A 27,772-nucleotide genomic window follows, 5' to 3' on the forward strand; every position below is an offset into this window, starting at 1 on the left:
ATTGCACTCAGAGGCAATGAAGTGCACTGTCAGCTAGTGGCTATGCTATATACATACACTGTATCTACACACCTTTTTTTATAAGGAAACAACAATTAAAGAAATCATTTCACCATTAAATAAATCATTATTGTTGAAACATCTGGTAATTCAGATAATCGGTCACACATCTCTCAATCCCCAAGGCCTCTGAATAATTCAATCTGAGTGCTGACATGGCAGTCAGTCTTGCAAGACAGCTCTCACAGAGTCTCAGTAAGACCGCAGAAGTTCCGGTTTTTCTTTCTTCTCCTCCTTTTTTGTTGTGAACCTAACCATTTTCAACCTATTTGTGTATTGTATCAACAAATGACTCAGCTGGGAGGATAGCTCTGCTGAGAAACAAGATGGCTGTTCCCAGTGTATCATGTCTCCCAGCAGAATTCATGGGATTGTTGAAGCTTTAGAAAGGGATCTGGAGATCCAGGCATACAAATTATCAGGCCACATCTTGGCCATATCTAGACTACACAGGTCTTTTCTCTGATACAGCAAAGCTTTTATCTTCTTGATAGGGAAAGATGGCACTTGTTATCTGCAGTGTTTTTTAGTACCTATCCTAAACATGACTTTAAATGATGAGCAGAACCTGTTTCCTTAATCAGTTTAAACCAGTCATTAATCTGGTTTAATGCAATATTAATTTAAACAAATTCCGACGTGTTTGTGTTAATGGTTTTTAGCAATAAACTTCTCACATATAGTCTGGTGCTATTGCTTGTCTATTCATCACACATCCCTATGTATGGCACAAATTATTATTAATATTTATTTATTTGCTTTTACTTCTGTCACAGAGCATCATGATGATCGGTATGCAAAAACATGAAATCACTTAATTTAGCCTAAGACAGTGAATGCTGCAGATTACAGACCAAATTACATGTTAAGGAGAATGCGTAGTTCCTATGACTAATCCACTTTCCCTTCCACTTTGGGATTTACTCAGAAATGTATGCCAGCAATCACACTAAAACATTATACTATTTTTTTTTATTTCATCCAGAAATAGATCACAAACCAAAGCAATATGTGTAGGTGAGGAAAATCCCATACAATGATCAACTGGTGTCTATTGTGATTTGAATATTGAATATTGTGACTGCAATAAAGGTAATAAATGTATCTAATTTCACCATCTGAAATCAAATGGATGGAACTATTAAAAACAATTCCCCCCAGTTTTTATTAACTTCAGTATTTCAGAAGTAACCTATTGCCATTACTTGTTACAATGCTGAAAAGGTAACTCACTATACTAGTGTTGTACTGTTTGTTACTTTTATGAGTTTCCTTTACATATTGAGTGTCCCTTATCCAGAATTCAAAAATCTGAAATGCTCCAAAATCGTCCACATGGGTGGCTGAGATAGTGACACCTTTGCTTTCTTGGATCAATTTCAGTCTATGAGGTAAAATCTACATGACAAAGTCCAGCTCATGGGAAGGCCTTCAGTCTATGAGATAAAAAAGACCACCTGCCCTCTTGATCCCTGTCCATCATGGCTGGCCATCCAGGGAGGTGAGGCAACTCTGAAGTTACTTCAACCAATGCCTCCTTCAGGGAAGGTGGTTTTCCATCAAGTCTGAAATTGGCAATGGTAAAACCCATTCTAAAGAAACCTTCCCTTGATCCCCTGGACAAAAACAATTATCAACAAATATCTCTACTTCCCTTTCTGGGTAAGGTGATCGAGAGGACAGTTGCAAACCAGCTCCAAGCAGTCTTGGATGACACCGATTATCTTGACCCATTTCAAACTGGCTTCAGGTCGGGATACGGAGTTCAGACTGCTCTGGTTGCCTTGGTTGATGATCTCCGTCTGTGCATCATCAGGGGAAGTGTGGCTCTGTTGATGCTCTTGGAACTCTCAGCGGCCTTCGATACCATTGACCATGGTATCCTTCTGGAATGCCTAAGAGAGTTGGGAATTGGAGACACTGCTTTGCAGTGGTTTCAGTCCTATCTCTTGGGAAGGTTCCAGATGGTGTCATTTGGCGACAGTTATTCGGCCAAGAAGGAGCTCAAAGCGGGCGTTCCTCAAGGCGTGATACTGTCGCTAATGCTATTTAACATTTACATGAAGCCACTGGGTGAGATTATCCGAAGAAATGGGGTGGGGTGTTATCAGTATGCTGATGACACCCAAATTTACTTCTCTATGTCTCAGAATGTTACAGCGACCAAGGAGGGCATCTCTCCGCTGAATGACTACCTAAGGTCAGTAATGGATTGGATGAGGGAAAATAGACTTAAGCTGAATCCAAATAAAATGGAAGTACTTGTGATAGGTAACCCCAATCTGGGCATGGAGATAAGTTCGCCAGTTCTAGATGGGGGTCGCACCTCCCCTGAAGGACTGCGTCCGCAGCTTGAGGATGCTCCTGGATTTGTCACTTCATCTGTCCTCTCAAATTGACACGACAGCCAGGAGCGCCTGCTATCAGCTTCAGCTGATATGCCAGTTGCGCCCCTACCTGGAGCAGCGGGACCTAGAAATGGTTGTACATGCTCTAGTAACCTCTCGTCTTGACTTCTGCAATGCACTCTACATGGGGCAACCCTTGTGCCACATCCGGAAGCTTCAATTGATACAAAACGTGGCAGCCAGACTGGTCGCCGGAAAATCCAGGTTCGACCAAATTACACCTATTTTAAAGTCACTTCATTGGCTGCCTATTAGCTTCTGGGCTCAGTACAAGGTGTTGGTTACCACCTATAAAGCCCTACATGGCCTGGGTCCAGTCTACTTGAAGGAACGCCTCCTCCCATATAGTCCTCCCCATACATTCCAGTCCTCCGGGAAAAACCTCCTACAAATAAGAAAGACCAGATTGGCGGCGACCTCCCAGAGATCTTTCTTGGCCACCGCCCCCGAAAAATTTGGAATGACTTGCCAGAAGAAAATTCACCAACTATCCTCGCTGGAGGTTTCAGAAAGGTGACAAAAACCCTTCTCTCCGGCAGGCCTACCAGACTGAAAATTGCCCAGAACCGTTGAACCTTTTCCACACCTCTTTCATCGCAGATTGTGCAATAATTGTGATGTGTTGTTATATATTTTAACTGTGTCCTACTATGTAATTTTAAATTTGGGTGGGAGGGTTAGACAGGGTTTTTGTGGGTTTTAATGTTTGATTATTATGTACTGTATAATGTTGTTACCCGCCTCGATCCCCAAAATGGAAGAGGCAGGATATAAATAAATATTTCATTCATTCATTCATTCTGATGGTTCAGTGTACACAAACCTTGTTTCTTGCCCAAAATTATTAAAAATATTATGTATAAAAATACCTTTAGACTGTGTGTATAAGGTATATACAAAACATCTATGAATTTCATGTTTAGACTTGTATCCCCTCTCCAAGATATCTTATTTATATATCTATATCTATATCTATATCTATCTATATATATGCAAATAGTCTAAAATAAAATAAATAAATAAATTTTAAAACCACGAATCCAGAACACTTATGGTCCCAATCATTTTGGATAAGGAAGTCTCAATCTGTAATTCTTAGAGAAAAGAAACCTTAAGTCTTACAAGGGAATAGCATAAATGTTACACCATGGAATCATAAATCTTATCCCTGTCAATCATCATGGATATAAATTGTCTTCCAAATAATTATATTCTGTTTATATATTAATCATAACCTATAATGATCATTTTTTCCCCAAATTGCTCTTGATCCAAAGGAAGTTTAAGTCCAGGATGGACTTCTGTAGCATAAAGAATCTGAGTAATATTACACTTGTGTTAAGTGTCGTTAGACTAGAAATAACCAAAACATTTAAAACATTAGATAATTTATCAGTACAAAAGTGGCTGAATAGGATATGGCCCATACCTCTTTCAGGAAAATTTACATACAAAGTAAGAGTGGTGAGAGGAGACATAAAAGAAGATACATTTGAGATTATTTTGGGAAGCTCTTTATTGTTTTTATTACTCTTTTAAAATATTTGAATTGTTTTGAATTTTGAACTGTTTTAAATTGTTTAAAATGATTTTAATTCCATGTTGCCCTGACACACTATGATATAGTGCCAGATACAAATATCTGAGTACACAATAATTCTTTAAAAAATTTTTTTTAAAGTTTATTCCTCTTATGGAAGATGTTCAGGCCCAATCTACATGTGCAGAAGAAATAGGCAGAACAATGCTGAGATGGTGGAATGTTGTATGTCACTTCATACAAAAGTAGACAACTGTTTCCCAGTCATAGCCACACCTTGACATTCACACCCTTGTCAATGTGTCACAGTTTTACAGCGTCCCATGGTCATAATCTCCACAGACTAGAGCTGGTGTAAGAGGGTCATTTTGGAAGAATTTATTTGTAAAAAAAGTAGATACTGACAGAAACTTCTATTTATGGAAGTTAAAGCTATCTATAACTCCTAGTTATGTTGGCTATATGCAATTTCTAGGTGCCTCTGAATACCAATCACTGGGGAATGACACTGGGAAATGGCTAGATTTCTCATGTTTTGCCTTTGAGACAATTTCCTTGTTTAGCTGCTGTGACAAACTAGATGTTGGACTAGACATGTGTTTGCTCTAACTCTACAGAGCTCCTCTTAAAGTTCTTATCTAAACATTTTCTTGTATCTATGGATGTGTCCTAAGAAAAATGTATAACAATAAAAAATAACAATAATATTGGCCTGCTTATTCAGTTTGTTCTCAGCTGGAAAAATGTGCACAACATAAGCCAGAACACTGAATCAGTGGCATCACTAGGGGGTGAAGAGGGGTATAGATTACACCAGGTGACACCCCAGAATTGCACCAGGTGACATCTCTCTGTGGGCTGAGAAGGACCGAGTGGGCCCCTCCTGACTTCACTGCAATCTTCACTACAGATTTCACTGCACTGGTCTTTTTATGAGGAGGCATCAGACTTCTGTACTTGTTTCTCAAGAAGACAATTATGTTCAGATAGTTCCTTTCATGAAACAGCGTCTTTCACCAATGATTCAATAACCTGTCTGCTCATAAAAGTGGCAGAGGACCAGCAGCAGAAGTGATAGGAGGTTGAACCTGGCTCCATGCCAGCTTTTATTTGAATTCCTGGCATTGGGAAGGTCCTCAGAGCCACAGCTTTATGAGAAGGATGGCCTGACTTGGCCTGGCACAGGCGTTTCCCATGACATATCTACCAAGGTGCCCTGCTTTTGAAGACCCTGCCCTAGATATTCATACAAGCCAGTCATTCATGAAATAGGTGGTTCAGAGCCAGCCATATTCTCCTCCCATGGCCGCCTTCTCCATCTTCCTGTTGCCACAACTTTCTAAGTTCTTTATGTTTTTCTCACCATCACATGTATCCTATTCTAATGCAACCACTCTGTAGAGCAAAAGGATCTCCTCTGTCCTCTCAGTTTGAGGAGATAAGTGCTACACAAGCCATTGGGGAAACAATTCTCTACATGCAGTGCTGAGTTGTTTAAAAAATGACTGAGGTGAAATGTGCTAGAGCAAGACTCATTTTTCTGGGCTGATGAGTCACTCACAGTTAAAGACTTGTTCAGTTTCATCCCCATTTGTAATATATGACATGTTATGACAATCACTTGCACAGTATTTGTACTGTGGGAATTTTGAAATAAAAGCTGTGCTTAGGACTTGTACTTTAACTAAGCCCAACCTTCAACACTCCTTTTCTGTCTCTGTGGACAACATTTCTATTCAACCAGTCCAGCAAGCCCACAGTCTTGGCTTTATCTTTGACTCTTCTCTGTCGTGTATCCTTCAGATCCAGACCACAGCCAAGGCTTGTAGATTCTTTTTGTACAATATTGCCAAAATCCGACCATATCTCTCCGCCTCTACTGCCAAGATCCTGGTCCATGCCCTAGTAATCTCACGACTTGATTACTGTAATGTCCTCCTGGCTGGGCTTCCTTTTTCTCACCTCCGTCCTTTAATCTCTGTCCAGCATTCAGCTGCATGCATTATCACTTCCACCCACCGCTCTGACCACATCTCTCCTGTGTTGGCATCCCTTCACTGGCTCCCTCTCCCTTTCCGCATTAGTATAAGCTCCTGCTGTCGACATTTAAAGCCCTCCATGGACTGGCCCCTCCTTACTTATCAGACCTTCTTTCTCCTCACCTTCCCACCAGGGCCCTCCGTTCTGGTAGTCAAGGGTTCCTATCCCAGCCCAGGATTTCCTCTGCCCCATCTCGGATTCGCCCCTTTTCACTCGCTGCCCCTCACTCCTGGAACCTTCTTCCTCCACAAGCAAGAGCCATCACTTCTTTAACCAGCTTCAAAACGGAGTTGAAAACCATCCTATTCAGAGAAGCCTTCCCAGGCATCGCATAATTGTCACTTACTATCTGATGTTCTGTTGTTGACTGTTTATCGATCCATTTCCTGTATTGCTATGTACTGTATATGTATTATCCTACTTGTGAGTATGTATTTTCCCTGGATAATGATTAACCTTCCATTTTGAAGCCAAGCCCTCCCTCCAGTCCATCTGCCTTGGTCCAGGCCTCGGAGGTAGAGAGGAACTGCTGGACCTCTTACCCTTTCCCTCCACCACTCCTTTCTCCTTCTGTGTCATGTCTTTTTAGATTGTAAGCCTGAGGGCAGGGAACCGTCTAACTAAAAAGATTGCATGTACAGCGCTGTGTAAATTTACAGCGCTTCATAAATAAAGGTTAATAATAATAATAATAATAATAATAATAATAATAATAACTTTGAACCCAACATTCTGGACTGCTCTTGCTTCACCAAAGATCTGCAGAAAGTTCATATTAAATGTTTCAGTTGATATGCATCCAAGAAACCAAGAAGTACTAAGGAAATCTCCTTTAGGGTCAGTTTATCAAACACCTGTTGTAGTGGTCATATATATATATATATATAGTCTGTCTTCTGTCAAACAAATTTGGAGCCAGATAGAATCTTGTCTAAGTGCAGTTGTACCTGGCTGACATTGTTAGTTACCACTTTCCCCTCTTCAATCCTATATTTATACATACACACACATTTTCATACACATACAAACAGAGAAACAAAGTTGTGCCCATGAAAGCTGGTATAAACTGCTAGGGCAGCTGTGTAACTGAAATGGGCTCAGAAACTGATGGGAAAGGATGTGATGTGAGAAGGGCAGTTATGGAAAATAAATATCTTGGATCTGTATTTCTACACATACAGAAATACCAGTTTTGTACTCTCCAAATTTGCAAAAGATCTGAGCATAGCTAGCCTTCAAAACCCACATATTTGTAAGATTTAGAATGATCATTAAAAAGAAATATATGTACAGTACTAAACTGTACTTGCATTTGAAAAATAAACATAACCAAAAACATACATTTGAAAATGCACAGAAGCATGTTTTACACAGGTTGCTGCCACACTGCAGAATTAATGCAATTTGATACCACTTTAACTGTCATGGCTCCATTCCATGAAATAATGGCATTTGTAGTTTGCTGTGGCACAAGCGGTCTTTCTGACAAAGAAGGCTAAATAGCTTACGAAACTACAAATCCCAGAATTCCTTTTCATTGATCCATGGCAGTTAAAGCAGCGCCAAATTGCATTCTGCAGTGCAGATGTAATCATGATGGAAGATGTATACTTTAAATTGTATATAAGAATGCATTTTTTTCTAATTGTAACTGTTTTTGCAAATATTAAAAGTTTTTTTGTGTGTGTTATTGTATTGCATTAATTCCTTCTTTCCCCTGTAGTCCTTTTTTAAAAATTAGTTTGCATACTTTTGCCAGGTCAGTTTGTCTTTTTTATTTGTTGCACAATGCATGTTAGAATGCATGTTCACTAATGACACTAAAAATAAATAAAGAAGACAGGACAGGAGAAATAATAAGAATTAGAATTAAAATTAGAAGGAGAAATAAAGGAGAAACAGACAAAGAAGAAAAACATGTATATCAAGGGTGGGCAAAATAAAACCCATTGGTCACAAAAACATGTTTTCTGCACAGAAACCATTTGCTGTGCAAGAAACTTGCTTTCTGTACAGAAAGAGAGAGAGAGAGAGAGAGAGAAAGAGAGAGAGAGTGTGTGTCTGGATGACTTTTAAAAACTCATTTTTCTATTTAGAAACAAACAGTTGAGGATATTCTTTCTATCCCTGCTACTTGTAATTGGGGAAAAATGGGAAACTGACAGCCATGTGACATTCTCCAGCCATTTGCGTTTCCAAGAATATGTAGCAATCTGCAGTTAAAGCCAGTTTCAAAAACAATAGTGGCAGTGGCAGCCACTGCCTCCCATAAGCACTTCCAATAAGGGCATGTATGAATAGATTAACTCATGGAAAGGGAGTCTCTATAGGAAGTAAACAGGGTGAACATACACAGCAAGACCTGGAGGAAAGGTTCATAGGCAAAAGATTGTGCCAGGAAGATAAGGACTGGAGTGCAGCTTTGGTGTGGATTTTGGACTCTTAGGACTCATGCATCATTGAAATACCGTACCTCCAAAGTGACTCGAAGCAGCTTTATTTTGGCCTGTCTGTAACAGGCCACAGTTAAGGCATTCAAAATGCTTAAGGCAAAATTACAGGCAAGTCACAAAGGCAATGCTAACATAGCAAATATAAGGGTTCTAGGAGTGTACCAGGATGGTGTAGTGGTTTGAGTGTTGGACTACAACTCTGGGGATCAGGGTTTAATTCCCTGCTTGGCCATGAACACCCATAGGGTGTCCTTAGGTGAGTTACATATTCTAAGCCCTAGAAAACCTGTGATAGGTTTGGCTTAGCAGGGACGTAGCCAAGGGGGGGGGGAGTTCTTGGGGTCCGGACCTCCCCTTCCATTAGGAAAATGAATGGTGTGTGCTGCTGCCCCTCCATGCCCAAGCCCCATTATAATGGTGGCACTTAGTCTGGACCCCCCCCTTCCTAAAATCTTGGCTACGTCTCTGGGCTTAGGGTTGCCAGGAGTTGGAAATGACTTGAAAGACACAAGAGCAATGACCACAACAAGATATGGACAATTCTCAACAACTCACTCTCCTGGAGATTGAAGGAAAAGCCCATTTGTGAGGGCAGAATTCTTAGGGAGGAATGCTCTAATTTTGCCCTTCTCCCCATGCCTACATCCTTGTCCATCTACCTAATTTCAAAAGGACAGCCATCTAGTGATACACTGTATCTCTCGCTTGTTAAAAGAATGCCAATATTTTTTTCAGATCCTCAGCTATCACTAATAAAGGAGTCCAGCCACTCCTTTAGGAATAAGTAGAACAAAAACCAAACTCATGATCAAGGTGACCATATTTTTAAAAGAGAAAAATGCTGTGTTATCTCCATTTAGGGTTGGAGCTGTGTTGCTGGGAGGCTATTAAATTCTGCAAACTTCAGTGTCTGTTTCCAGATTAAAATCCTCCCCTGCCTTTCTGGAGTTTCCATATGCTGTGAGAAGCAATGCATTCTCCGTTGCACCCCAGTTTGTTGTGTGCTTTCAAGTAGTTTCCAAGAGGTTTACTTGGCAAGTTTTGTTCAGAGGAGGTTTGCCATTGCCTTTCTCTGAGGCTGAGAATGTGTGACTTGCCCACTGGGTTTCCATGACTGAGTGGGGATTTGAACCCTGGTTCCCAGAGTCATAGACCAATGCTCAAATCACTACACCACACTAGCTTTTGCTCCCCAATACCAGGTCCGAATATCAACTGGGTGGCCCAAATGATATAGTTGGCCATGGGGGGGGGGGGCTGAAAAGATATAATCTCTGCTCCATGAGTCTTTTCTAGTTGCTGAGGCAGACATTGTCAAAATATTGTGTATAGTTGGGTGGTAGAGTAAACTGGAATCACATTTTGAAAGTTCTCCTATACATAAACTTTACTGCAGGAAGAAACTTAGCCCAGCAGTGATTGATGAATGAAGGAAAAACAGCACAACATATGTATGTGTTTTGAGGGTCTTTTTTTCTTTAATATGAGAACTTTTCAAAATATATTCCCTACCTTTAGACTAAAGTAGTACAATCTAGAATGGTACCATACCATTTTACCATCTCATTCTTCACTGTATGCATAAATAAGGCCTTCGAAAAAGGTCTGCAACTAGTCTGATTCATCTTTGGCAAACAAAGTTTTGTAGATGAAGAATTATTGGGGAGGGGGCTTGTGGCTTGTTCATAATGTTTTGAGAGTTTTAAATAGCAGGGAATCTGGACAGGACAGTCTGGAAGAAGGAGATGACTGTGAGCTGGGAATGTATGATGGATGGAGAGTTTGCAGAAAGTTGTCAGGGAGATTTGATAACAGTAGGGAAAAAAAGGATGGTTGCCATGCTTCAGTATGACCAATGCACCTTTTGCTGTTTCTCTTCTAATCTTTACATGTCCAGATGATATGTCCTGTTGATATGCAAATGGACTTTAAATTTCCTGGACTTTGTTAAACTTCCAATCCCCACATTGCCAGCAGGGGAGGGGGAACAGCCTGCAAAATTTACCCTCCTCATACCATCTTAACTAAGGACAGAAACAACAAAATGCAGGCATCTTACTAACATCTCCATTTTTTTCTCCTGTTTGGTATGTAACATCTTGCCTGATGAAGAAGCCAGTGGAGCTTCAAAAGCTTGCAACAAATATTTAGGTTGGCCAATAAAGCTATCATTGTTTGGTGAATTTTTGTTTGAATGTCCAGATGAGTACACAAAAATTAGCATTTCTAGATTAAGTCACAACTACATTATTGGAAATAACTGCCTGATTTCTCAAGTGATCTGCCCTGCATCCATACTGCAGAAATGATCCAGTTTGATACTACTTTAACTGCTACAGCTCAATGCTGTTGAATTCCAGGAATTGTAATTTGTTGTGGCACCAATACTTGCTGACAAAAGAGACTAAATGCCTCACAAAACAACAGTTTCCAGAATTCCATACTATTGAGCCATGGCAGTTAAAGTGGTGTCAAGCTGGATTTTTTTCTGCAGTATATATGGAGTCCTAGAAATTGCAACTAATACAGGTTGAGTCTTCCTTGTCTGGAATTCTGAAATCCAAAATACTCCAAAATCCCAAATTGTCCACATGGGTGGCTGAGATAGTGACACCTTTGCTTTCTGATGGTTCAGTTTACACAAATATACAAGCTGGCAATGCTGCTGAAAAACCTCCAGCTAGACAGAAGACAAGAAAGAAAATGAGGCCAGGCCAGAGCTTCACTCCCTGTGGCTTTGTTAACTGAAGTAAGTCTGTATAGCACTAAAGTGCTTTTCAAGGGAAAACCTCACAAAGAACATGTTGCAGTAGTCAAAAAAGAAGGTGGCCAAGATCCAATTGGTCAGATCCAATTTCTGCAGGAAGGATGGAACACCTAGAGCTGATCATTTCTAGTTACATAGGGTTACATAATTTTGAAAAGGACACATTCATCAATTTACTACTTCAAACCACTGACTTCTATGATGACTTTCACTTCAAGTACTCCTACTATATAAACTGTGGTAATTGCTACTAGAAATATTCCTAACCTTCACTGTATTTAAATAACAACAATTGTAATTGATTTGTTAGTGATATTTAATAATAACGATTGATCTGAAACGCAATTGAATTGAAACACGGACATTTTAAAAACCCACCTGGACACATGTTTTAGTTCTGAAAAAGAGGACATATCCAGGAAAAGAAGAACATATTGTGATACTAAATTACAACAGCCACCTGAACCCCTTAGAGCAATGCAAGGTCCAGGAGTCTAAATCTGATCATTTATGGAATGTGTAGTCTTATCAGAAAAGGCTTTTTTCTCTCCCTGCCATCTCATAGCAGATCAGCTGCTGTATGGATTGAGCTTCAATCTGTTGGTTTGTGTCCTATTTATGATTCTTAAGCAAAACATATGATTTGCAGCTTGCTTTTAAGCATTTTTACTCAGATTTCAATGGGTTTTCATTTCCATTGAAATATGTGTATGTTGAATTGTGGCCTTCCAGGACTGGGTTGTTAATGTGTATCATTACTGTCATTTCCTCAGAACTTGGAAAAGTTACTTTCTTGGCCAAGCTCCCAGAATCTCTTCTGCTGGCTGAGAGGCTATTGAAATGCAAAAGGAGTGACATTTCCAGGCTGTGCACTTCCTTCCAACAGGCTTTCCCTGCACTGCCCAAGATTGGTGGTTCTCTTTCCTTGCAGTGAGTTGTCTTCTGCCAAAAAAAGAAATGTAAGCAGTGCTATTTCAGCCACAGCATGTGAGTCCTGTATACCACTCCTGTCACATTTGCTTGGAAAGGGTTAAGAAGAGCCTGGGAGTGTCTTTGGAATCCAGGTTTGTTTATCAGCCAGTTTCTTTCTGGCTCAACAGGTTACTGCTGCCCCTGCTGTTCTCAGCAACTGCAATCTAGGTGGGGCCCCTCTCCTCCCTAGGAGATTTCTCTCCTGAGTAAAAAGCACCAGGCTTACTCACTCACAAAGTGCAGCCTAAAGGTAGTCTCCTGGAAGCAAACCTTTGTGCCTCTCTTCAGGCTTCTTCACTCAATTTCTCCTGCAGGTTTGTCTGCTCAAAATGGTCCGGTGTGGTCTGGCCTGTTGGAGGTGCCGATGGCTCTTGCCCCTTCTCTTGGGCTTAGCCATCATCCTGGGCATCATCGCCTTGGCTGGCAGAGGGTGGCTGGAGTCGGCCGAAGCGCCTTATGTGCGCAAAGCATCACTATGGTGGGACTGCTTCAAATCCAGCCCTGGGGACCTCAACTGGGCATGCAACTCCCTCATGGAGTACAGTAAGTATTTCTAGTTGGCATGCATGTGGGGATATGATAATAGATAAATATTTATTATGGTCACAGACCAGCATAATATGAGGATATATGTGCATGCAGAAATCATGTCTGGACCCAGATTCTCAATTCTCCATTTTTTTCCAATTAAAATTGAAAACTGATCACTCTAGCTGATTACATGGCTATGATTCCACTTTAACTGCCATGGCTGCATCCTGTTGGAGCTTAGGTTTTGTCCTTTAGGAAGCAGTGTCCAGAATTTCCAGCCAGAGAACTCTAATGCCTCTACAATTGCCAAGATTTCATGGGATGCAGCCATGGCAGGTAAAGTGGAATTGTAGAGCTATGACTGTGTAATGGGAAAGGGCCCCTCAAAGGTATTAATCAATTGGGCCCTTAATGGATTGGAATCATGAACAGGGGGACTGAAAAAAGGAGTTTTGCTTGCATAAAGAAACACATGATGAAAGTGGGTTAATCAGTGCTGAATGTGTCTCAGAACATATCTTAAAAAGAGGGTGTATATTGTCCAAAGGGCACATTTGTAATGCTGTAATTTAGAATAAAGAAAAAAGAAGAAGACAGGCAGTCTGGGCCTAGGCCTGGAGCTGTGGGAAGCGTTTGCTTACATTTAAGTGTTATCCAACAAGTCTTAACCATTGCTGTTAGCAAAAACCGTCACCATTCAGCACAGAAAAAAGAAAGAAGAAGAAGCAAGATTGTGAACTTGTGGGTCTGAATTGTGGAGTTTGGAAAAAGCAGAAATTTGACTCTTCTGTCATTTAAAGGCTGAGTAAAGGAAACCCTAAAGGCACCAGATCCTGTCTGATCTTGGAAGCTAAGCAGGGTTAGTATTTGGATGGGAGACCACCAATAAATACTCGGTGCTGTAGGCTATATTTCAGAGGAAAGAACTGACAAAACTGCCTCTGAGTATTCCTCACCTAAGAAGATCCTGTGAAATTCATGGGGCTGCCATAAATCAAGAGGCGACTGGAAGGCACACACACACACACACATAATGGCAACAAGAGGTGAGTGGTGAGAAGCAAGTATAGCAAAACCACTGGGAGAAGAGGAGTGGGAATAGAGTTAAAAAGCAAGGCCTTCCTTGCTTTCAGTTTGCTCAGTTAAGCATTCTGATGTGTAACGTGAACTACTGTAGCTGCAGCTGGAACAATAGAAGAGAATGTGATTCACTTATGTGAGTAATCCCCCTTTAGCTTCCAAGGCCCTGCCACTCCTTTTACCTGACTGAACTTGTCTTTTATTTTGAGAAGACTTCTCTCTACCATTTGATTATCTGCCAATCTGGACAAAAGGACTCTTTGACAAGTGATCATTCTATAAGGGAAGAATAACTTTCAGGTGGTCTGGTGACTTAACCTGCCAACTAATGTTTGAAATATAGTTTTCCTTCTTTGTTTCTTAGTGCAATTTCTGAGCAATTTCCCATTAAGAAATGTTAAATTAACACTTTTTTATTGTTGCATACAATCTTATTGCAAGAAACTGAAACATCTAACATTTCATAATCTGTGTACGTACTATCAATATAGTCGGGGGGGGGGGGAGTAAAAACATTCAAGAAGTGCAAGGTTTCTTTTCTCTTGCTAGTAAAATGTGCACAAATAGCATTGAATATAAATCCATACCTTTAATCAGTAGGTGCAAGTCACCACCCAGAGAGCTATTTATGTGCGACTAAGGCTTTGTGTACACCCTGTGGAGACATTTTTCTGTTCTTGTTTTTTTTAGTGCCAGCCTTCCATATTACTTCATGTTTCTTTTAAAAACTAGTGCAACTATCAACAATGAAAGAAAACTCAAAAATCTGCAGTTGGACACTACCTTTATGGGAACCAACCAAGAACAATTTCATAAACAATGTGTAAGCTTTTGGGAACTCTTTGACAGGCTAGATAGCAATAAATAGATAGACAGACAGACAGGTACATGCTTTTAACTGTTGAGTTCTGTGATTAAACCCAGTCCCTAGATGGGGTTGCAGGTTGTTTCAACAAAGAACGGGCTTGTATTGCAGGGCTTCTGTGTAACCTTAATGTAGAATTGTTTCTGTCCCATAGCAGAAAAACAGAAGAATAACAACAGCAAAGAAGCTTAAATGTAGAATACATATTCTAGATGGTGGTTGTCATTGTGTGGCATGGTACACTAGGAGTTAACATAACAGAGAATATCTGCACTTTAGAAGCAGAAAAGCTTTATACTCGAATTAAGCATATTCTCAAATTCTCATCTGCTTTTGGATTGTTAATTATAATCATAATTATATGATTATATAATACATAATCTCCATACATAACCTCAAAAAATCAAACTGGAGGCAAACTTTAAACAAAAAGTGGAATATTGGAATTCAAATCTCATATCCTGAGATGCTATTGTTTTCCTCTATGAAAGAAAGATGTGCAGGGGAGTTAAAATATATTTTATCAGATGAGCAGAAATCTTAAACCTCTCTTACACTCACATATAATAAAAGCATTTTATTATGAACCTTTGGAAAGATTTTGCCAAGATATCCAAGTTCAGCAAAGGCAATTACACCTTTTCATATTATTTATTTATTCATTTATTTTATTGTATTTATTGCCTCCCATCCCCACATGGGTCTTAAGAGGATGAACAATAAACACAATTAAAACAGTACAAGTCAAATCAAAGGCTTCATGGCCAGCATCCACAGTTTTTTTGTGGGTTTTCGGGCTATGTGGCCATGTTCTAGCAGAGTTTCTTTCTGACGTTGCTAGAACATGGCCACATAGCCCGAAAAACCCACAAAAAACAGTACAAACATTTAAACAATTAAATATATATTAAAATACTCCTTTAAAACTTTTTAAAACAGTCTAAATACAATCATAGAAAACAATTTTAAAACAATTAAGATAAGAGAGAACAACTTTAAATGTTAAAGGCCATGCAGAACAGCACTTTATAAGGTGCCTGCCGGAAGTGCAAAAGAGATGGAACCAGTCTAACTTCCTTTGGTAGGGAGTTGGGAGTTAGGGTGCTGCTACAGAATAAGTCCTGCTATGTGTATATGCCAACTTCACAGGGTGTTGGGACATTCAACAGGGCCTCCTCCAATGACACACTCAAATTTGGGCCAAACTCATATGGGAGGAGCTGATCTTTCAAGTGTCCTGGACCCAAATCTTTTTGGGCTTGGTTGGTTAAAACAGCACTTGGAAGCCAGTGCAGTTTTCATAAGACTGCTGTTACATGGTCTTTGAAATGTACACCTGACACCAGTCTTGCTGCTGCATTATGTTGCACTTTTGGTTGTGTTCCACAGCCAAAAATGGTTTCAGTAAGAGAGAACAAAGAGGAAGCTTTGTATCCATATTTTCACTTGGAAAACCACATTTATTATGACACACCTTGTTATATATTGGAAGTCTTTAAACAGAGGCTGGATGGCCATCTGTTGGGTATGTTTTGATTGAGAGTTCCTGCATGGCAGGGGGGTTGGACTGAATGGCCCTTGTGGTCTCTTCCAACTCTATGATTCTATGATATTGAGGCACATACATTTGTGTTGTGAGTCAGTGCAAATGGGGAGGGAGGCACAGAAGAGTGGTCTAGGTTTCTTCTCCTTCCCACCAAATCTACCAACACTATTACTCCATTTTCCTGTCACTGAAAATAAATAAGGCTAAGCAAAAACCCAAAGGCTTTGATTCAGAGAGCGATCTATGAATATTTGCACAGGGAATATATATTGGTAGCTCTAAAAACAAACCATTAATTGTATGTCAAGGATGGGAATCCTGCAGCTCTCCAGGTGTTAGATTACTCCTCCCAGCAGTCCCAGAAGCCATATCCAATAATTAGGAATACTGGAAATTGCAGTTCAGCAACACCTGGAGGGCCATACCATTCCCACCCCTGGGTAAATGAATATGCACAAAATGGTGACTGGGAGTGTGGTGACAAGCCTTGACTGGATCTAAATCTATTCAAGTGAAGGCCAGAAGTGATCTTAAGCTGATGGAATGAAACTTGTGTGGGCTTTTTCTACACTGTCACCTGTGAAACATATATGACAAGATTTGCCTGCAAACATAACAACATAGTATAGAGAAGTAAGAAAGTTTAGAACACACAGACAATGTTCTTCATACTGTGCTGTTTTGTTGAAACAGTTTATGATCATGGAGCTATTGCTATTCTGGGCATGTAGGTTACTACAAAAATAGTGGCAGAGATTTAACTGTGAAAAAACCTTACTTAAGATGCAATTATCTTTTATAATAGGGTTTCATCTGTTTTATTATTTACTTCAGTAATTTGTATGTAATCATATCCTGAAGTAGTACTTGTGTTAAAGAACTGTGCTGGGTAACAATCTTTTGTAGGAAAGTTAGGCAACATTAAATAAGTTTGCTTTACTTCTCATTTCCAAAGGCTATAGTAGCTATAGTAGCATATGCATTCTTAGGAGTTTATCACAATGGGGCTAATTTTGGCATTAAAGAGATAATAAAGTGCATTTAAAGCATTCTGCAAATAAAGAGAAAATGGTGATTATCACACACAATAGTGCAAATAAAGTGATACTGAAAATGCATTGTTGCTGAAACCCCAAAAGTAAAAAGATGCATGTTAATGCTTGTTTGTGACCACTTTAACGGTGGTTTTTGTGTGATGTGTGAAATTGTTTTGCGTATTTATGCTATTTTCCCGAGATATCCACAGGATAAACTCCTGATCTCCTTTGTGTGATAAATTCCTTAGAGGCATCTGTGAAGGCAGCCTAGAATTTCCAGTTTGTTTTCATAATTTGAACCCTGGGCTCATAATATCATAGTCCAATGCTCAAACCACTACACCATGATGGCGTTACTTGCATGTATCTTTTGCTTGTATGGAGGGGTAATGAATGAAGTGTGGAACAGTGGATTTGTCATTGCCCAAATGACAGTGGGGTAAAAAGAGTTATAATTACAGTATAAGCTGTACCCAGCTCATACTCAACTTTCCCTCCACCCTTCCCAATTATAAGGATGCTAACTTCAAAAAAATACTGTCTTGGTAATGGAAACCATCATTGACCACTGATTCTTATTCAAGTTTATACTTGTTAAATATGAATCTTGCAGACAGCAAGTGAAAACCTTGTACAGAGAGAAGCAATTTAGGAGTGTCTCGGTTGCCATAATGATGCTGATGATGACGATCCTATGAGTGTTACAAAAAGATTTGGATAATCTTAGCACTTCCACCTCCTTATCTGTGTTTGTATTCAGTTTTCCTAACACGCTTGTTCAGTCTTTAATCCAGAGTACTTTCTAATACTGCAATTAACTTTATAACAAAGAATGGCCTAAATTGTTACATGGAAGTCATCTTCATAAATTGTCGTAATTAATGATTCAGTGTAGGTTGAAATAGCCTGACTTAGTCTTGATCTTTCATTTTATTTATTGACTGTTACTAATGCTTATGGTGGCAAAACCGAGGCAAGGAAGGTGTGGCCTCCAGATTGATTGCTGGGCAGCAATTCCCATCAGACCTAGCCAGCTTAGCCAAGGATGGAGTGTGGGAGTTGCCATCCAATACAATACTGAGATGGGCTCCACATTCCCAATCTTTGTTGTGAAAGCCTTGATTTAATGCTATCCAACATAGTTTATGTATAACATAGTGGAAGATGGGGTGGGGTGGCAATGAGCCTATAAAAATGGCACCGGGGGCTGCAGTCAGCCTACAATCCTCTTGCAGAAAGCTACCAAGTTGAGAAATGAAACATTTGTTTAATGACTCCTGAAACCCATGAATGTGGGTTCACTCTCATCCTCTATCCAACTCTTTTCTACAGATTGCTCCCCTTTTCCAAAGTGGCATCCTAGGAATCCTGGGGTTTGTGGTTTGATGAAGTACTAGAACTCTCTGACTAAATTCTAAATCTGCACCCTAAACTGTAAATCCCAGGATACATTTTCCATACAGCTGGAGGTGTGCATCCTTTCCCAGAACCAAGCGGTCTTAGAACAACTACGAACTGAGCTAGACTCTTCAGCTAAGCTTAAAAACTATGTAAGCAGGATTGCAAACTCACAGAAATGTCTCAAACGTGCTGTCCCAGAAGGTTAACTATTGGGATCTCCTCTGCCCAGGATTCCTTTCACATTACATGATAATAGCAAAACATTACATGATAATAGTGTTATGGTTCCACTTTAACTGCCGTGGCTGCAGCCTGTAGAATTCTGGGATTTATAGTTTGAGGAGAAATGTTTAGAATTCTCAGCTCTAGTGCCTTTAATGCTTTCGTTGTAAATGTATGATATTTATTAAGTTCTACAATTTTTATTGTTCAAATAGAGCAATCTACAGTATTTTACTAGACTCCAAATCCAGTTGCTTGTCCCATTAAGAGTAGAACCCAGTCAATTGCTGAATGGTATGTCAACAATTACATAAACCCCATTGCTTCACTGGGTCTTCTCTAGTTTGGACCTCTTGTTGTGTGCCTTTAAGTCATTTCTGACTCATGGCAACCCTGTCACAGCTGTGTATTGGCAAGATTTGTTCAGAGGGGGTTTGTTTTTGCCTTCTTCAGAGGCTGAGAGTGTGTGACTTCCTCAAGGTCACCCAGCGGGTTTCCATGGCTGAGCAGAAATTCAAAACCTGGTTTCTAGATAGTCAAACTCTCTAGTTAGGACTAAAAGTTAGATTTAGGCCCAGGCACTAAAATGAAGACTTCTTACACATTTTATTCAACACTGAGATACTTTGTTAGCAATTTAGATACAGCAGAGGATCTTTGTAAAAACAAACACTGTGTGAAAAATAATGTTTCACTTGTTCTTTCTGCCTTACTATTTTTCCTTCTTCTTCAAAGGTTGGGGTAAAGCAGCTGCTGCTACATACCTGGTTGGCTTTGTCATCCTGTGTATCTGCTTCTGCCTGGCAGTCATAGCGTTTTCCCTTGAAATACTGCGGTGGAATTTTGTTCGAGGAATTGGAGGCTTGCTCTTCGTTGTTGGTAAGGCTGCAGCTAAGCAACTGGTTTTTAAATATCTTCTTGTCACTTGTGTTACCTCCCCAAAATTTCTTCTCTTGTCCTGTGGTGAATTATAATTTTTGTAAAAAGTCTTAGACCAGACTGGACTTGTATTAATCCAGAAGTGTTCAACATTATAACAATTAGAGTTAAATATACGGTATATCTAAGATTTGTGACAGCACATGTGCACACTAACATTTTTTTAAAGCCAATACTTTAAATTTGTCACATGTGCAACTTGTAGACTGTACAATGTTTTCTTTTCTTTTGTTTGTTTTTAAAAGACACAACATGAAAAAAAATAGTCACAGTTCTTGCTTCCAAGGGCCCCAAAGTGATTCATGACTATTACAATTGCAGTTTTTAAAAAGTAACTTTTACTTTTCCATTTCCTAGCTTTTTAACTAAAGCCCTCTGAATGCTACAAGCCACTGGACAGTGGAACCAAACAAACTCTCTTTGAATCTACATAATTTTTGTCAGGTTGACATTCACCAAAGGGCATGAGACAACAACATAGGTCATCACATCATTGCAGTTTAATATTTAATATACAGCATGTTAATACACACTCACAAACACACAATATATTGTACCTTTGGTATAGAAATTCTTGATTTTATGGCGAGTCTCTGTGTCAGCTGGATGTTAAAGTCACTGCTTTGGCAACTTTCCTAGATCTGGGGGATTATCACAAGTCTTATTAACACCACAAAAATATATCATGGCATATTTAATTGTCATTGTCTCCAATAAAATAAAATAAAATTATATACTGAACCTTGTAGATTAATTATTGTTGAGAATTCTTTGTTAGATATCTGATTACAAGTGTTCTCAAAGAGAATGACCGATAAACTGTTAACCTCTGGCCAGTGGAGACTAATGTGCATCAATTGTGTATCTCCTGGTGGGCTAAGAAGTCATTGAAAACACCTTAAATAAATAAACCAAATACTGAATTAAAAACTTATTACTTTATCTTCTGTCAGAACATACTTGTGATGACTCCCAAATATCCCCTGTTGGCTGTGGTAAAACCAGTTAGCAACTGTGATATGAGACATATGGCTTGCTCCAAATACTTGTGTATGAAAGCAAACCTGAATTATATTTATTCTCTTCTTTCTCTTTAGCCGCTTTCCAGATTCTGGGCTTGGTCATCTATCCAGTGATGTACACAGAAGACATTCCACTGACAGGAAGCAACATGTTCAGCTGGGCCTATGGCTTTGGTTGGGCAAGCACAGTGATAGCGATAGGTTGTGCATTCTTTTTCTGCTGTCTGCCCAACTGGGAAGACGAAGTCCTGGGGAATATAAAACCCTATGGGTACAATGATGTGGAACGTATTTGATTTGAGGACAGTAGAAAATTGTTTTGAATATTTTTTTCTGCTTTGTGGCAGGAAATCAGTGCTTGTATTACCATTCTTTCATTTGATAACAGAATTTTGTGCTAATAACCAAGCCACAAAAATGCCACAAAGTTGTGTGCTATCTTTAAAAAGTTAGCAAATATTATTATGGCATGAGATTCCATGGACTATAGTTTACTTCATAGTCTCTGAACACTTACGCCACAATAAAATTATTTTAAGTCTTTAAGGTGCTGTGGCTCTTCATTGTTTTTGCTGCAACAGACAAGCACAGCTACCTACCTGAAGATAGATGCAAACTTTTTTAGGTATATACCCATTTTCATATCTAATCGTAGTTTAATTACAGGAAAAATAAGACATTGCACTGTATTTTGGTAGCTCCTTTTTAATATTTCCCTTTTAAAAATAATTGCCTTAATAATTATTGCTCATGCAGTTCATTTCTATATGGTAATGCCTTACTGAATAAATTGATAAAGAATATTTTGGAACTTTTTGGACAGCACAACTCTTAAATTTTGTTTTATGTCTGTTGCTAAGGAAGTCTATACAATAACAGAACGCTAAGGGTAGGTTTTAGGATGACAATGTGGTTACAACAAAACAATGTATCTGAAAATGCTTTTGAAAAAGCACAGAATAAATGTATATAGATTTAGCATGCAATCTGCTAACCACTCTTTTTTATTCACCCCCTCTTTTTGTTTGTTTGTTTGTTTGTTTGTTAATGCGGCTTGTGCTAGAGCAGTGCTTGGAGCAGTACAGCCAAAATGAATATTATATTCAATTAGTTACTAGTTGCTGTCAATTAAATTCTAAGTATGAGGATTACAGTACTTTCTGTGCAAGACAAGTATAACACAAATGGTTGTTCTGTAGGTCTAAGGCACAAATTAATTTCACTTACAATTGTGAAGGAGTGGTATATTTCCCAGCAGAATATTCAATGTGTTTCACAAGTAAGAGATTTTAAAGTGTGATAGGAAAGAACCTCACTGATGTACCTGTAATACATTTCCCTCCCAGTATGTGGCATAATTTTATCTTTACTTGAATGACCTCAACAGAAAAACATCCTGGAATAAACTGTTTTTTCTAAGAAGTCTGAAGTATCTTTTCTTGACACGAAAAGTGTAATAAAGTAAATAAACAAATATTCCCCATTCTCCTTCCATATAGCAGAAAAATCACAATATAATTTGGATTCCTCTCTGGGATGAGAATGCTGGCTGATACTTAGTAGTTGAAAATATCCATAAGATAATGTTATAAAATGGTTGTATTAGTGCTTAAGCACATGATACAATTTTGTACATCAAATTATTTACCAGTTGCATAGATTTTAATCTGCTAGCACCATCTATCCAGTTGATGACATGTACAATGCATTCTTAGGTGTGTCTACTCAGAAGTAAAATTCAGCGTTACTCCCAGGTAAGCTTGTAGAGGATTGGAGATATAAGCATTTCCTAAGGGTCCTACTTTGAAAATCCTACTTTGGGATTTAAAACTGTAACTTTGACTAGAATTTGATGTCTAATTTACATTGTAGTGGCTAATAAAGGATATCCTATTCTGCATTCAGAAGATGAGTATTTTTAGATCTCAGATTCTAATTTGTATTATTAGTAGCAGATAGGATTTAAAAGTCACCACTTCAAACAAGGATTAAATTATTATGTCTTCAGACTTGACTATCATGTATGCATACTTCCATTTATATTAAAATGTAAAACATAGCACATAAAACTTATGCTTACAATGACAGCTATTTGAATAAAGCATGTTACTAAGAGAAGTGGTATGCCAAATATATGGTTTTGTTGTATACCTTGTTATAGGAACTCTTTTGTATTTGCAGAAATGTTGTACAGTGCAATTTATAATTTCAAAATGGCTACTGTATGTGTTTATAACTCACTGTTCAAAAGAATCCATCCATGGTTGAATAAACTCATTAATAAAGATTGCTCAAGCCATACAAGTTGTTTTTATGGAAATTTACATTTATTTCAGTAGTCTTAAATGGTTTTTTTAAAAATACCTTTATTCAAAATATATAACAATGACAAACAGACAAATACCAAGAAAAGAGAAATGAGACATACATTTTTATCATCTAAAACAACATAAGAATCATATATCATTTTTAACCCTAACCTTACATATCTTACATACATCTTCATCCTTACCGTAATTTAAAAATCATTATATCAACTGTTGTCAAACAAAAACAGCTTCCACAGAAACAAGAAACCAAAGAAAAAACCCTTCTCTAAATTCATTACCCATTCATCATTCTTACATTCTCTCCTTTCTTCTTAGAGTTTCCTTTAAATTTACCTTCTCTATATCTTTTCTTCCTACTTCATCCTTCTCTCATTACCATACTCATTAGTTTAAATGGTTTTTTAAAATATGTGTGATTATGGGCTAATTGGATATTAAATGACACAACAGACAACATAAGAGCGTCAACAGTTTTTGTTCAAAGGCAGGATATAAATTCAATAAATGTATTTTTTCAAAATTTGCTGGGTTTTGTAAATGTCTATACTTAACAGATTTTGCAAAACAGACAGTCCAATTTCCTTGGAGTAAGCTGCACTGAATTTGTTGGGACTTAGGGCTGAAACAGATGGCTGTAAAGGGGTGGCTTAATGCCCCCCCCTTTGAGCACTGACCGCAGCCCCAATCTAGCGTTTTTCCAGTTCAAAAAGAAGCAACAAAATGCTGCTTCTTTTGGGCGCAGAAAAAAGGTGTCCTTCCCACCACGGTGGTGTTTTTTCCATGTTTCTGTGGCACGGTATGTATAAACACCATGCCACAGAAACACTGTGTCACATGCCTGCTGTGTGGTCAGTGGGATAGCATCATGCCAGCTTGGGGGTGGCATTGGTACATGCGGCGTGTGTATGTCATGCCCCCACGTCACCCTGAAGCTGGTGTTTTTTGCTGGTCTTGCTTTGCCCCTTAGTCCCAGAACATGCAACCTGGTGTGTGAGTTTGGCTCCTGGCAATGTGCACCAAGCAATGTCGTTTAGTGAAAAGGTGACAGCATGCCTGCAACCCTAAGGGCCAAATTCAGGCTTTGCTTCTTTTCTTCACCATGGACCACCCTTTAAACATCTTGATGCTGTAGATCATGAAGACTTATGTTATAAAACCCTAAAGTACATCAGGTATTTATTTAAAGTTGCTCAGCACACTTAAATGAATAAAGTACCTTTTAAAATTTTGATCTTTTTGTTAGAAGTGCAACAATACTTAGCACTGAAGAGTGAAGCATGTCCCAGAGGGGCCAGTAGAAATAGGGTTAGATAGCTTTACCCAAAATGTGTTCCCTCCTTGTCTACTTATCCTGATGTAAACAGATAATTCTTAGGGATATTTTTATTCTTCTTCTCTTCCTGCCAATCCTCCTCAGCTGTTCCCTTGAATGAAGCTAGATTAGATAGCACCCTGCATAACATTTTTATCTTATATTATTTAGGAGTAGCCATGTGATTGTGCAGCAAAATACAATAAGATCCAAAATCTACAAGCAGTGATACGTTTCTTGGGCCAACTCCAAACCACAAAATACATGTTGCAAGCTTTTGAAGCTTCATTGGTTTCTTCATTAGGAAAAGTTTCATTAGGCAAAATTAAAAATCACACAGGAGAAAAATGGTGATAATGTTTCTGCCTAAGATGTCGTAGGTAAGATAGTATTGAGGGATTTCCCAAAATGGAGGGATTTTCAATTGGGGGCATTCCATTATACGATGTTGCCATGGCAGCTAAACTGGATCATAGTGCTATAACTGTAGCATGAATGGGCTGCAAGATATACAGGTTGGAATCTTGCTGGTAACTTAATGCAGGCATGAACTGGGTTTATAGCCATTTATGTTATTTTATTGGGGGGGGCATAAAAAGAGGTGTTCCGTAGCTCCTCTGCAGTGGACAGAGAAGTACAGAATGGAGAAAGAGGTGTGACAGGCTGGGGTGGGATGGGGAAAACCAATCCTTTTGTTTTCTCAGAAGCTTTCCTTTCTGGAAAAATTAAAAATAGGGAAATATTAAAAATGGATGCTGGAAAATTTTATTTTGGAATGATGAATAAAACATAATATTTTAGGTGTGCTTACATATTTATTCACCTCCCACCATCTCTAAAAGCCATATAACAGGAAGACCCTTTTGTAAGATAATGTAAGTACAGTAACTACACAGTAGCTGAAAGCCACAACAATATATAAAATAATCAAGAGAAACATAATAACATAGGGGCTGTACAGACGAGTGACATGCAGCCACCCCTTTCCTGGCTGTGGCCTCGATCTTGTTTCTAGAGCACAAAAAGGAACACCAAAACTGGCTCCTTTTTGTACCCTCCAACAGGTACTATAGTCATGGCGGTGTGGCTTTATGACACCTCTTTGGTGCTGCATCATGTGGATGCAGCACCGGAGGGGCATCATCATGACGCAGGCCGTGTGGACCAGCACACACCAAGATGGAGCGGGGGGGGGGGGGTAGGGAATGCAGCTAACCCCTTCCACAGGCTGGCACAAAGTGCCAAAGTATTGCCTCTGAGTAGAATTTAAAGATATAGCCATGTTAGTCTGTAGAATCAGTATGTAGAGAGATCTTGTAGCACCTTTGAGACTAACTGAAAGAAAGAAGTTGGCAGCATGAGTTTTTGTAGACTTCAGTCGACTTCCTCAGATGCTCAGAGGAACTAGACTAAAGTCTACAAAAGCTCATGCTACCAACTTCCTTCTTTTAATAATAACTTGGGCGCTAAACAGATGGGCGCAATGGGGCACCGTCGTCACATGCAAGGGGTGGAGCTTCCAGACACTCCTCGCACGTGATGAGTGCATTAAAATGAGTGCCCTGTACAGATGGGCACCGCCATTTTGATGCATGCTTAGTGTCTGCACATCATGACGCCAATGTGATGTGACATCACAATGGTGCCATAAAAAGAACCCGCTTTTTGTGGGTTCTTTTTGCTGCACGAGGAAGCCACGCGGTTTGTCCACTGCAGCTTCCTCACGCAGAAAAACAAGGTGCGTGCAGACTGCCCTTTTTGGATGGTCTGTACCCCGCTTTAGTCTCACTGTATAAGGGAGGCCCCAACTAATGCCACATCAACAGAGGAGATTATGAGATGGGGAAAAATGGGAGTAAAGAAGCAGAAGTAAAGGGAATGTTTCTGGCATAAACAAGCAATAATACCGAAGATTTTGAAACGATGTCATGCTCATTCTGTACTTCTATGAACACCCTGGCATGCTCTTGCAGCTTCTCATTCATGGGGAAGTCCTGTGAATGGCTTGTCAATAGCATGAATGAAGCACGATTGTAAAGGTGCAGAAGTTAATTGCATTTCCTTCATGCTATTGGGAAAACAAACTGGGACATTTACCCATTACCGAATTCATTCTCATAGTTAGGGTCATATTTGCAGTGGATTTCAGTCTTATTTTGTGGTATGGGACATGATTTTGCAATGCAATCATAATATTATTTGGTTTTTATGTCGCCATTATCACAAAATTGCGTGACTGTGCAAAAATATTAATTGTTATAGTACTACTTTTGCGTTATCTTCCAATGCCGTGATCGTTGCTCAATTGGCCCTGGTGTGATAATCTCCAGAGAGCTGCTGTTGCAATTGATTACATTTGATCTATTCCAGCAGGGATTTGCAATTGGAATTAGGACATTTTGCCCTTGTTTTGGCTTTCGGTCAGATTTTGGTTCCTTTCTGAAACATTTGTAGCATGCATATTTACATTAGAGTACACTACATCCCCCATAATTGCCTTACCAGGTGTATATTGTTTGTGTTTCTCTGTACTGTACTTTCAATCAGTAAGCAGAGATTGCCCTTTAAGAGGTGATATGATAGCCCTGTTTAAATATTTGAAAGGATGTCATATTGAGGAGGGAGCAAGCTTGTTTTCTGCTGCTCCAGAGAACAAGACCCGGAACAATGGATGCAAGCTACAGGAAAAGAGATTCCACCTGAACATTAGGAGGAACTTCCTGACAGTAAGGGCTGTTCGACAGTGGAATGCACTCCCTCGGAGGGTGATAGAGTCTCCTTCCTTGGAGGTCTTTAAACAGAGGCTGGATGGCCATCTGTCAGGGATGCTTTGATTTGGATTTCCTGCATGGCAGGGGGTTGGACTGGATGGCCCTTGGGGTCTCTTCCAACTCTATGATTCTATGATTCTATGATTCTATGATTCTTACATTTGGAAAGGATTAACCCCAGGTGAAAAGAGATACATTATTTAACATATATTCATAAAGGAAAATAAATTATGATGGTCTATTTTGAATATGCCATCTTAAAGACATTTTGTTGCCTTAGCAAATGGTGCCCCAGGACCCATACAAATTAAGATGTATAGTATCTAAAATCTGCCAGTTTGGCCCAGGAGGCAGAAAATTGCTCAAGTATTCTTTTCAGCTGAAGCAATTTGTTTAACCTTTCATGATATCCCAAACCTGCTGCAGTTCTGGGTAAACTGGAAGCTGGTAATTCAAGCAAAATGGTGGTTGAACAG

At 39.2% G+C, this 27,772-nt stretch overlaps 1 protein-coding gene across 1 annotated transcript; it reads left to right on the forward strand.

Moving 5' to 3' along the window:
* Positions 1-12,332: 12,332 nt before the first annotated feature.
* LOC121919633 (p53 apoptosis effector related to PMP22) lies at positions 12,333-23,187 on the forward strand. Its single transcript, XM_042446458.1, has 4 exons — positions 12,333-12,408; positions 12,555-12,783; positions 19,658-19,801; positions 20,959-23,187. Exons 2-4 carry the CDS (start codon positions 12,570-12,572, stop codon positions 21,177-21,179), a joined length of 579 nt encoding a protein of 192 aa, XP_042302392.1. The 5' UTR covers positions 12,333-12,408; positions 12,555-12,569; the 3' UTR covers positions 21,180-23,187.
* Positions 23,188-27,772: the final 4,585 nt, after the last annotated feature.

Source organism: Sceloporus undulatus, chromosome 1 (assembly GCF_019175285.1).
Source record: "Sceloporus undulatus isolate JIND9_A2432 ecotype Alabama chromosome 1, SceUnd_v1.1, whole genome shotgun sequence".
Classification (NCBI taxonomy): Eukaryota; Metazoa; Chordata; class Lepidosauria; order Squamata; family Phrynosomatidae; genus Sceloporus; species Sceloporus undulatus.

Bases quoted from the DNA above. Each gene is read 5' to 3' on its own strand.
- LOC121919633 (XM_042446458.1), top strand. From the start codon at position 12,570: ATGGTCCGGTGTGGTCTGGCCTGTTGGAGGTGCCGATGGCTCTTGCCC. The intron at 12,784-19,657 runs GTAAGTATTTCT...TCTTCTTCAAAG, and splicing joins CAACTCCCTCATGGAGTACA to GTTGGGGTAAAGCAGCTGCT. The intron at 19,802-20,958 runs GTAAGGCTGCAG...CTTTCTCTTTAG, and splicing joins AGGCTTGCTCTTCGTTGTTG to CCGCTTTCCAGATTCTGGGC.